The 12,478-nt window shown below is 43.4% G+C and overlaps 1 protein-coding gene across 3 annotated transcripts in view; it reads right to left on the reverse strand.

Annotated features, from left to right (window-relative positions):
• The window catches only part of gria1b (glutamate receptor, ionotropic, AMPA 1b), a 98,607-nt gene that overhangs the window by 12,358 nt on the left and 73,771 nt on the right, over nucleotides 1-12,478 (reverse strand). Inside the window, exon 16 of one of the 3 annotated variants that reach the window (XM_072375074.1) lies at nucleotides 4,479-4,593. In XM_072375074.1, the coding sequence (XP_072231175.1) occupies nucleotides 4,479-4,593 (115 nt within the window). Of the gene's footprint in view, nucleotides 1-4,478; nucleotides 4,594-7,565; nucleotides 7,841-12,478 lie in introns of those variants that run through there. The other 2 variants (XM_072375073.1, XM_072375075.1) reach the window with 2 other exon arrangements.

Consider the following 12,478-nt stretch of genomic DNA (forward strand, 5'->3'; position numbering starts at 1 on the left):
TTAAACCCAAAAGTTAAATTAACATCTGAATATCAGTATAATTCTCGTGCATCCCTCTACCTTTAAGTGAAGGCAGATTTTTCATCTGTTTCTGAGTGTAAAACGACCCTCTTCGTAGCCTCTAATCACAGCCTTTGACGATCCATCACATGCAAATCCATGCAGAAATAAATCTGAATAAAAATGAGGGAAAACAAAGTAAAAGCTCTATTTCTGCCTAGTTCACAGTTCTGTTCCGGTGATTCACAGGTTGTCTACGGGCCAGCTGTGCTCCCGATATTTACTGAAAGCTGCGCTGCTCCTCTGTTCGGTAAAAAAAGGGGAATTAATCAGTGAGTTTTTGTTTCTCATGACATCGGTGACGTTCTGCCACATGCAGGCTGGGACTTATCTGTGCCATTCGATAGCATGCAGTCTGTCAGAAACCACAGGAGGAGACGGGCCTCTCCTCAACAACAAGTGCTGGGAGCCCATTTCTCTCCAAACTGTCCGGCTCACCTTGGCCAAAAAGCCTCTAAAGACTCACATGAAGACGGCTTAAAGTCAGACTGAAACTCTTAAATCAGAGTCATGATGCACAGCTTTAGAGGTGCATTGATTTCTCCAAACTATGATTCTTACTTTCACTATCAGGCAGAATAACTCATCTATATTTAAACGATCAGGTGTAAAATGTAAAAATAGATGTTTAGTAAGGAAATAATAAGACAAAATGTGAAATATATTTGGTTTATATCGTTTCTAATGGAATCTAAGTCGTGTTCTTTAAAGAAAAGCAGACGAGATGCATTGATTTATCCAAACTATGATTCTTACTTTCACTATCAGGCAGAAAAACTCATCTATATTTAAACGATCAGGTGTAAAATGTAAAAATAGATGTTTAGTAAGGAAATAATAAGACAAAACATGAGATATATTTGGTTTCTGATGGAATCTAAGTCGTGTTCTTGAAAGAAAAGCAGACGAGATGCAGTGATTTCTCCCTGTGATCTGCTCCTGGTGTGAATGTTCTCAGTGCCGACATGAGGCAAATGTTCAGCTGTGGACAGTCCTGCCGCCTCGCTGTACTCATTCGTTAGAAGAAGCCGTCCCCGCTTCAGACCGATCGGGGGGGAAGTGCAAACAGCAGCGACTGTTTGGTTTCTGCAGCTTCAGTCTGACATTAAGACGTCTTCTCGACAGCCTGATGAATATTCTCCTGTTAGTCACGCTCTGTTGCTCAGCGAGTTCAGAAGAAACAGGAGGTACATGACAGATTGGAGGCAAAAACATCAGAGTGTGTGTGTGGGGGGGTGGATGGGAGTGGGAGGGGGGGGGCAAAGCTGTGCTCAGTGGCCTTAATATCCTCAATGCTGGTCAGCAGCCACAGACAGAGAGAAAAAGAGGCATAAAGGCGATAGAAGAAGAGAAAGAAACAGGAAAACATGTTTAAACTTCGGAAAAATCTGACTTTTTACATCTGACATGTTTGGAAAAAGCTTTGATCTGCAGCTTCTGAAAGTTTAAAGGACAAAAGTCCTCTTCAAACCCTCAGGACAGCTTTCTGCCACCAGGAGATTCTAAAAATATCCATGTAAATGTGGCACCCAAAGGCAGGAAGGATTCGTGTTCGAAAGCGATGCAAAAAGTCACATTTTTCAGCAGGAAAACACTCGTCCGTCCGTCTGTCTGCGGCTGCTTCGGGGAACTGTGCCGACCGCAGGACGTTCTGGAGAACAGAAGGAGGCAGAGCAGAACCTCTGAAGAAGAAGATCTGGAGGCATGAGAAACCCTCGTCGCTCTGCTTTCTGAGAATGGGATCAGCTCATTTTCCCTTCTGTTTGCATACATTTGACTTTGAAGCAGGTTTTGTGGGAAATGGGCTCATTTAAAATCCCTCAGAGCTCATAGACTGGTGATGCAGAGTTCCTGAACACACCGAATGAAAGGAGCTCACTGTGAAAACCTGCTGATGGTAAATGTTTGTTCGGTGTTTCAACCCCTGCAGAAAATATGGAATAACCACCGTTGGAGGGAGTTCATTCAGGCTTATTTTTGTATGGAGAAGAAAAAAATGATTGAATGAAATTCTGGTAATTTGGGATTTTTTTTCAGTGGAAACAATGGAAATTGTTATAAAGCTCTTTCAGGAAGGAAATTAAACTTTGAATATGGTCGTTCCCAGTCAGCTGGGTCTAAAATATGTAAAAGGGAAACACAGGTCGACCAAGGAAGCATCAGGATACAGAAGGCAACGTGTCTGAAAATGGAAAACGTAGAAAAAAAGAAACAAGAGTCAGTGTTTATGACCAAAAAAGCTGCAGGAATGGCAGCATGTAACCAGGAAATGGGATTTACACCCAGTGAAGCCAAAGTAAAGCATCAGTAACACCTGAAGAGGAGAAAAGTAGCTGTAGTAGGTGTTCAGGTGGACTCTGTTCTCCTTCCATCTCTGATGATATGGGCTGATGTAAAGGACCAGAGGAGGTGTTCAGGTGGACTCTGTTCTCCTTCCATCTCTGATGATATGGGCTGATGTAAAGGACCAGAGGAGATGTTCAGGTGGACTCTGTTCTCCTTCCATCACTGATGATATGGGCTGATGTAAAGGACCAGAGGAGATGGCAGCATCACCTCTGCAGGAGGTGTTCAGGTGGACTCTGTTCTCCTTCCATCTCTGATGATATGGGCTGATGTAAAGGACCAGAGGAGATGGCAGCCATCGTTCAGGTGGACTCTGTTCTCCTTCCATCAGTCAGAGCAGGTTTGGTGAAGCTGAGCTCATTCACCTGGTTGATGTTTCATCTCAGTGACACGAATCTCAATCCGAGTGAAAATTTATGGTGAAATCTGAGAAAAATGGTCCATGACGAGGCTCCAGCCTGGAAATCCGATCTGTGATCCATCTTATTGATTCGTAAAATAAGTTCTAATGTTTAGAAAATAAAGAAGACTCAAAGTAAAAGTGTTAGTTCTGTAACCTCCTCGTATGAATCATTAGTTTCTCTCACAGTTGCCCTGCAGGATGTTGCACTGAACTCAGCCACCGACGCTTTTTATTCACAGGCAGGATTTAATAAGATTTAGGGCTCATTTTCTGTGGCTACCTGGTATCAGGCCATTCATTATCAGCTGAAGGTGAGACTTGATTCCCAACTCTTGTCCCCTGCCACATTAGAAAGTTGGAACACGACTGATGAAGAATATTGAATTTCATCGGTGAGGTCCTCAATGAATTCAAGCTGTCAGAAAAGACAGATGAGCTGCATTTTTTAGGTTTATTTTACCTGAAGCCCAGAATGTTCAGGACTCAGTGAACAGCCTCCAAGAGTGGTGATTATATGTTTTCCATCAGGGGTTATGTTGCAGCTACAACCAGCAGCCGGTCGGCTCAGTATTAACCCCTAAAGCTCCCTAAAAACCCTCTTTTATCTGAGTGAATCTGTCACTTAAAGGCTGTTCTTTAACCAGCTGATGCTAATGTGATGCAACCAGAACTGGGTACCTGCAGGTTAAAGGAAGGCCAGCCTTTTACTGATGGTGCACAGACTGAGAAAACTCTCAGTTACAGCATCAGAAACCTCTCCTCAGCTCTGTAAAACCCGTGTGGAGGTGTGATAGATAGCAGATTCAGGCCTGTACTGTGAAATATAACATGGTGCTGATGGGTTTCTGTGAACTCCTTCAACTCTAATGTAACTTTAGTTACAAACCACAGCACAAAAAGCTGTTTCTACTCAGACCAAATTCAACATTTAGCTTAATAAAGCAGGTTTTTCTACTCTATGGACTAAAGACTGAAGTCAGACTGAACTCCACATTCATGATGAATTAGGGGAAGATCACAAAAAGTCACTTGAGATACAGTGAACTGCTTGTGATTGTTGCTATTATAAGACAAGACTGGGCCTGATAGGTTAATAAGTCTCAAAACACAAGAAAAATATTTTCAAAAAAGCATTTCAGACCCTCTGGGAGACAAAAAGCTCAAAATATAACAAGAATTAAATCAGGAAAATGTACACTTCGTGGGTAATCAATCGTGGGTAAAGTAGTGAAGCACAAAACTTTACTGGGTTATAGATTAAACAAATCTGTTGATTATTGAGCTTGAATGCAGATCTTCACCTTTGCTCAGAGCTGGACAAACTGCTGCCCCCTTGGCTGCAGACTTTGTGCTAAGCTAAGCTAAGCTAACCGGCTGCTAGTTGAAACCAAAGGTCAAAAAGGTCAAACTATCATTTAAACCCGTGTTCTAAATTTGGCAGCTTAAAGACACACAAATGGAATAGTTTTGACTTGAGATTACAGTTCTGCCCACTAACTGAGGGACTTCGCTGGCAGCCAATCATCGGACTATTGACAGAAACGTTTTCTTTTCAGAGTGAAGCCACTGAGCTGTGCGGCCTGTAGGGAAGGGGGAGGGAAGGTGGGTGGGGTCAGAGGTAAACCAACACATGAGCGTGGAACCGGGCCGAGCCCCCTTCAGAACTGACCTTTCTGCCGGAGTCCTTGTGTCCACACTCCCCCTTGTCATACCACCACTTGTTTTTCAACTTGTCTAAGACGGCTTGTTCATTGAGCTTCAGTACTGCTAGGTTTACTGGGATTCTTCAAAGAACCAAGGGAGGGAAAGGGGGTTGGGAATAACATAAATAACATTATACACCTCCATGTTATCTTATGTTATTGTTCAGCTGCGGTGGCTGCAGCAGTGTTAGCATAAAGTGGCATTAACAGAACAGATGCTACATGTGCTACAGAGAAGACCTCAAAGAAAAACAAACAGAAAACAGGCACAATCACACAGAAAACTCCTGGAATATGTCAGCGTCAAAGTGATATGCATTAATACTCCATCTAGCTTGGCTCAGCCTGACTCCCTACGTGCGAGATGTGTATTACTATATCACTTTGGGTAACCGGCAAGAGCTGGAAACACTCCAAGACCTTCAGATTACTGAGCAGAATCACTCCTTCAAGATGCACCTGTGCTCCGAAAACCAGAAAACACAAGTATTCTGTAATAAGTGGGTGAGAGGAGGGCTTAAATGCTGCAGTTTGAGTTTATTGGGAGGGAGTTTGAGTGAAAACTCTGAATGAACGAGACTGATCGAAGGGGTATCTGAAGAAGCTAAGCTAGTTTATCCTGCTACGCTGTAAATCTCATGCTGAGGCACCAAGATAACTGATTCTGTTTTATTTTAATTTGGTTAAATGTTCAGGGACTTTCCAACAAACAAAAGGTGCATTTCGACCAAAAGCACGTGCCATGGGGCTAACACACAGTTTGTTCTGGTCTTTTGCTTTTCCACTGACGTTTAAAGGCCTTAATACTCCAAACTCAACAACCAGCGGTGATGGAAGAGCCACCTCCTTGGTGTCCTCATGTCAGGTGTCTGGACAAAACATTTGCACCTGAACACACCACAAAGACCAGGTCTAATGGCCATTTAGGATGGACCATCCACACCTAACTCTCCACTGCAGAAGTGGCAATATTCCACTGAAGATATTCTATAAGGAAAGAACCGCATAATATGTGGCTGAGGAGGGCTTAAATGCTGCAGTTTGAGTTTTTTGGGAGGGAGTTTGAGTGAAAACTCTGAATGAACGAGACTGATCGAAGGGGTATCTGAAGAAGCTAAGCTAGTTTATTGTTTGTTAGCTTAGCTTCAGTCTAATGTTCCTGCTACACTGTAAACCTCGATAGGTGCTGATACTCCTGCACATCTCATGCTGAGGCACCAAGATAACTGATTCTGTTTTATTTCAATTTGGTTAAACGTCCAGGAACTTTCCAACAAACAAAAGGTGCATTTCGACCAAAAGCACGTGCCATGGGGCTAACACACAGTTTGTTCTGGTCTTTTGCTTTTCCACTGACGTTTAAAGGCCTTAATACTCCAAACTCAACAACCAGCGGTGATGGAAGAGCCACCTCCTTGGTGTCCTCATGTCGGGTGTCTGGACAAAACATTTGCACCTGAACACACCACAGAGACCAGGTCTAATGGCCATTTGGGATGGACCATCCACACCTAACTCTCCACTGCAGAAGTATTCCACTGAAGATATTCTATAAGGAAAGAATATCCTGAAGGCCTGAAGGTACAGAGCAGATTAGAGAGATTAGGTCTCCTGTCAGAGCTTCAGTGCTTTAACTCAAATTCTGCTAATGCTGCACATTTCACTGGGTTGTTGGTGCTTTTATTTAGAAAATAACTCTACATGAACAATTTATTGCTTTGATTCGCTGCCTTTTTGTCTCAATCAATCAGCGAGTGGTTGTAATTCAGTAGAAGAAGTAGTCGCCCTAAGCAGAAACAACAGCTGTGGTGGACATCCACAAGAGGAAAATGGAGGGAACTCTTCTCCAGGTAATCTCTGGGATTTATACCCTCTCTGGGAAGACATCAGTCAGTCACATCTGGGCCTGAAAGGATTTGCAAAGTTGTTTTCATTCCCCTAAAAGTCTTCTTTTCAACAGGGAAACCGCTTCAAGTGAGTGGAAACTTATCTGACCGTGCAAATTCGATGAGTAGCGACTTAAAGTTCATCATTTTTACAAGCTGTCGTAGGTATTAAATGAGATGTGAAACAGAGACGAGAAGAAGGAGATAAAATGAGAATACTGAAGCAGTCAGAAATGCTCAGAGCTGTGGGCAAAGTTTCAAAGGTCCAACGTTTCTTTCTACAAAGTAAAACTTTATCAGCATTTTCAGGGCTCCGGGTTCCTGGGATGGAAATGAGGATTTTCTAGGACAGAACCCCCCCAAACTCCAGCTCCTCTAACAGGTTCATGTGGTCGAAATACACCTTGAGAAGTTTCTATCGTCGTTCATCTTTTGATGGACGGACTGTTGCTCTAAAGCCGGGTTTTACCCGTTTAACTGTGGACTTTATTAAGTTCTAAGACAAACAGTAACTGTCCTGTTACTGTTGTCACCTGAAGTTTGCTCTTCAGGAAGATCTAATCTGTGTAATCTGACTCCAGTTCTTTGAACCCTGATAAAAACACTTAAAAACACTTAAATCTAGAGTTCAAAATGAGCAGCAGCAGCTGACTCCAGTTCTTTGAACCCTGATAAAAACACTTAAAAACACTTAAAAACACTTAAATCTAGAGTTCAAAATGAGCAGCAGCAGCAGCTGACTCCAGTTCTTTGAACCCTGATAAAAACACTTAAAAACACTTAAATCTAGAGTTCAAAATGAGCAGCAGCAGCTGACTCCAGTTCTTTGAACCCTGATAAAAACACTTAAAAACACTTAAATCTAGAGTTCAAAATGAGCAGCAGCAGCTGACTCCAGTTCTTTGAACCCTGATAAAAACACTTAAAAACACTTAAAAACACTTAAATCTAGAGTTCAAAATGAGCAGCAGCAGCTGACTCCAGTTCTTTGAACCCTTCTGATGGAAAACGCATCATTCAGCAGCTCTGAAATGAGCCGTTAGCCAACCCGACGGATTCTGCTTCCTTCTTTTTTAAATTTGCTGCTTTTCTGCACCCTAAAGGCTCCTTCAATGACAGCTTTTCCTCTCAATAAAACATAAATCTAGTCTGAAAGCCTTGGCCTTTAAAGTATTAGTTTTATACCCCATGGATCAGACGGGAGGAACGCAGCAGCATGGCGTCTGCGGGGCCCTTCGGAGTGTTTCGTGCTTCATACTGAGGTCGTTGCCGGTTACCCCGATGTGCCATTGCCTGTCGTTACCCGTCGGGGTTACGGTGATCTGACCTTGGAGTCCCCTCCCCCGATGCCGCACTCTCCCTTGTCATACCACCATCTGTTTTTCAATTTGTCCAACAGGCCCTGCTCGTTCAGTTTTAACACTGCCAAGTTAACAGGGTTTCTACGGGGATGATAGCAACAATAGGGAATAAAAAGGGAACTAAGTGTTAATGAGGACTGCCACAGTGAGGACAGCAACATCATTACATGTGTGCACAGGCATTATATTATCAGTGCAGTCATTAAATTAATGGTGCGTTAAAGGACAGGTTCACTGCGATTCAGCCCAGACGCTCTTAAAATGCCTTTTTTGGTCTTAAAGTCACAGTTTGACAGGCTTCAGAGGGTCTGACAATAAAAAGGTTCTTTATGTTAAAAAACTGTGTGGATTTGGAGTAAATAACTTTTTTTTAATAACTTATTTCCATGCAAAGATTGATTTGCATCATGTCAATAAAAAGGTCCAAAACAGCCTGAAGTACAAGTTTGAACCCTCAGAGATCTCTAACAAGCTAATTCGGTGTTCTTTTTACACTATTTTATCGTATTTATTTAATTTTATCTCTCCAATGAGCCCCTGAGAGGAGTCAGAGCTCATTTACACCTGCTAAAACGCGACATTTACAGGCTTTCTCACTGTTTACTGTCGCAGGTTAATCATAAGTAACCTCTCAGAGGTTTGTCACCACGGCAACACGAAGGGACGGCTTATCTCTGAGTCCTCCAGGTTGTGTTTCTGTCAGTTTTAGAGCCTCCGTATAACAGGTTATGTTAAAAAAAACGTGTTTCTGTAGAGAAGAACTCGTAACCGGCTGAACTTTATGGAAAACAACCAAAATGGTCTCCAATACTACAGTGATTTGGGCTTTAAACGAGCATGACACATCATGTTAATGCTCTGCAGAGGCTTCTTCAGTGGTACTATGTACACATTAGATATTAGTTTGAATCTCTGCAGGCGCCAGCAGCTTCACCTCCTCTTATAAAAGGCTGGAAGGAGTTAGTTAGCTGTGACTCTCACACTTTACAGGCAGTCTGGGCTGAAAAACAGCAAATTCATCTGTTACCGACTTCTGTCCAGCAAACAAAAAGCACCAAACCTCTTTTATTTTTCAAACTTCCAGTCATTAGCTGGTAAATAAAGGAGAAACAGGAGCCAAATGTTTATTCTGAACACAAGTTCAGTTCAGGTTGGGACTGAGAGATTCCTGGAGTGAGTGAAAACATTGGCTGTTGTTCCCTTTACCCACCAGTGATGATCCAAGCCACAGAGCGGCAGAAGCAGTGATGACAAATCAATAAAATCAATAAAATGATCAATGAGATGTGCTTCGGTTTGATGGGTGTAATGACAGCTAATGCAGGAGAAGAGTTTTGTTCTAAAGCGCAAACAGCAGCTGAAGTTGTGAGGAAACGCTGGTCAGAACGGAGGCTAAAGCACCCAATTATGGAAATCTCTTGTTTCTGGGTCGTCTCACCTGGACTTATCTGCTAAAATCACATCAATCAGACGCTCGAAAAGTTCATTGGAACAAGACTCTCCAAATTATCCAGTTTAAACAGAAACAGCAGCAACATGAGCAGAGAGCAGAGGAAGGGAAGCAGCCGTTTCCCTTCATCTCTGGTGCCATTTGAACTCAGAAGTCGGAGAATTTAATTTAAAACATACTCGATTAATTGATGTCCAACTGAAAAACTCACAGAACCTAACAACATGGCTGAGCTAAGGAGTGGTGATGAGCTGCAGTAATTATCACCACTTCCTGTCTGTCGCACACATAAATCTGTCCAAACACCACCGGTGGACATGCTGGGGTGTTTGGATGCCCAAACTGCAGCCAATCAAAGCTCGCCTGGTCTGCTGGATCTACTGCAACTATTGCTAACCAAAGCTAGCCTGGTCTGCTGGATCTACTGCAGCTATTGCTAACCAAAGCTAGCCTGTTCTGCTGGATCTACTGCAACTATTGCTAACCAAAGCTAGCCTGGTCTGCTGCATCTACTGCAGCTATTGCTAACCAAAGCTAGCCTGGTCTGCTGGATCTACTGCAGCTATTGCTAACCAAAGCTAGCCTGGTCTGCTGGATCTACTGCAACTATTGCTAACCAAAGCTAGCCTGGTCTGCTGCATCTACTGCAACTATTGCTAACCAAAGCTAGCCTGGTCTGCTGCATCTACTGCAGCTATTGCTAACCAAAGCTAGCCTGGTCTGCTGGATCTACTGCAACTATTGCTAACCAAAGCTAGCCTGGTCTGCTGGATCTACTGCAGCTATTGCTAACCAAAGCTCGCCTGGTTTGCTGCATCTACTGCAGCTATTGCTAACCAAAGCTCGCCTGGTCTGCTGGATCTACTGCAACTATTGCTAATCAAAGCTAGCCTGGTCTGCTGGATCTACTGCAGCTATTGCTAACCAAAGCTAGCCTGGTCTGCTGGATCTACTGCAGCTATTGCTAACCAAAGCTAGCCTGGTCTGCTGGATCTACTCCAACTATTGCTAACCAAAGCTAGCCTGGTCTGCTGCATCTACTGCAACTATTGCTAACCAAAGCTAGCCTGGTCTGCTGGATCTTCTGCAGCTATTGCTAACCAAAGCTAGCCTGGTCTGCTGGATCTACTGCAACTATTGCTAACCAAAGCTAGCCTGGTCTGCTGGATCTACTCCAACTATTGCTAACCAAAGCTAGCCTGGTCTGCTGCATCTACTGCAACTATTGCTAACCAAAGCTAGCCTGGTCTGCTGGATCTACTGCAACTATTGCTAACCAAAGCTAGCCTGGTCTGCTGCATCTACTGCAACTATTGCTAACCAAAGCTAGCCTGGTCTGCTGGATCTACTGCAGCTATTGCTAACCAAAGCTAGCCTGGTCTGCTGCATCTACTGCAGCTATTGCTAACCAAAGCTAGCCTGGTCTGCTGGACCTCGGCTGTGAGGCTCTAACATCCGACTTCTGAAGCAAATGAAGCACAGCATTGGATCTGAGAACCAGTCAACCCAGAGACAGCTCCTCACACAGATGTTTCTGCTGAGTGTGGCTGATTATCTGCTCAGGATTCAAGTGCTTCAGCACAGGTCTGATCACAAAGAGCGACTCTTTCTTTTGTTTGAATGCTGAAATGTTTTCTGTCTGCAGCTTAAAGCACAAACACAGCAGACAGCGAAGGTGAGTGAATGTGGAATCATCACTTTGCTTTATCTGCACACCGACTATTTCCTGGTTTCTTTGATAGTTTTCCAACATAAAAGAAACAAATAATTGATTCAACGTGTGCCAATCTGTGCAGCGATGACCTTTCTCTGGCTCTGGGTTGGCGGTAAAATGCTGATGTGAGGCAGCAGGAATGAAAGCGACTTCCTCTGACAGAACATCTGATAAAAACATGAAGAGAGCCCACTGATGCCTGACACAAAGGAGAGAAAACATGCCTTTCAGGTGCTGCGGTCAGGTAAAAGTTTCAGGAATATTCATTCAAACCGAGTCAACAACATAAATCTGCTCAGTATTCAGTCCTGACTGTGGACAGATTGATAAGGATGAGGAATAATGAGCTCAGACCGAACTCCTGCATCGATTTTATCCCGCAAACATGTTTCAAAAAGGTTTTAAATCTTAATTAAACCAGATAATGAGACATTTAATTTGTTCGGGGCCGTTGTTAAACTATCTGCAGGGTGTTTAGATAAAGATATTCATACATAATGTGAATGAAGATGAAACACAACTGAGTGAGCGATAAGCTGGTTCAGACTGGTTTCTGTAGCGTCTCCACATGGTTTCTTGATGTCTGTCAAGCTGATAAAGGTTGCCATGGCGTCACTCAGTTGTTGCTATGGTGTTCGACTGTATTCCTGTTGGTTTATATTGCGACTTCAGGTGTTTTTCTGCATTCGTCTGTGCACACGGCACTTTAGTGTGGCAGAAAGATGCTGAGGAGTGCTTCCTTCTGATGTTTTATTAAAACAGCACTCAGTATTTGAGTTTATTTCTATGACAACAGCATCTTCAGAGCTCCAATGAACAAGTTTATCACAACTCAATCTGATAGCAGGACGGTGAACTGTATCGTTTCATTCAAGAGCTGCAGTTAGAAGGAGCTTCCAGGTGAGCTAAAATATGGGACCATTTTTATTAGGACTCCTCTCAGAGGGCTCACATCTATAGATAACAAAGTTTATTAAAAGATTAACTCTGCTGTTAACTACAAAACAGGACAGACTGTCATATAAAGCTCTTAATGACCGAGCTCCATCATATCTTAAAGATCTCACAGTTGGATATTTCCCCAACAGAGCACTTTGCTCTCAGGCTGCAGGTTTCCTTGTGGTTCCCAGAGTTTCTAAAAGCAGAATGGGAGGCAGAGCCTTCAGTTATCAGGCCCCTAAAAGCAGAATGGGAGGCAGAGCCTTCAGTTATCAGGCCCCTAAAAGCAGAATGGGAGGCAGAGCCTTCAGTTATCAGGCCCCTAAAAGCAGAATGGGAGGCAGAGCCTTCAGTTATCAGGCCCCTAAAAGCAGAATGGGAGGCAGAGCCTTCAGTTATCAGGCCCCTAAAAGCAGAATGGGAGGCAGAGCCTTCAGTTATCAGGCCCCTCTCTGTGGAACCAGCTGCCAGTTTGGCTTCAGGAAGCAGACACCCTCTCTACCTTTAAGATCAGGCTGAAACTTTCCTTTCTGATAAAGCTTATAGTTAGGGATGGCTCAGGTGAGCCTGAAACATCCCATAGTTCTGCTGCTATAGGCTTAGACTGCTGGGGGAC

This window comes from Leuresthes tenuis, unplaced genomic scaffold (assembly GCF_036924035.1).
Source record: "Leuresthes tenuis unplaced genomic scaffold, fLeuTen1.0.hap1 SCAF_21, whole genome shotgun sequence".
In the NCBI taxonomy this organism is placed as follows: Eukaryota; Metazoa; Chordata; class Actinopteri; order Atheriniformes; family Atherinopsidae; genus Leuresthes; species Leuresthes tenuis.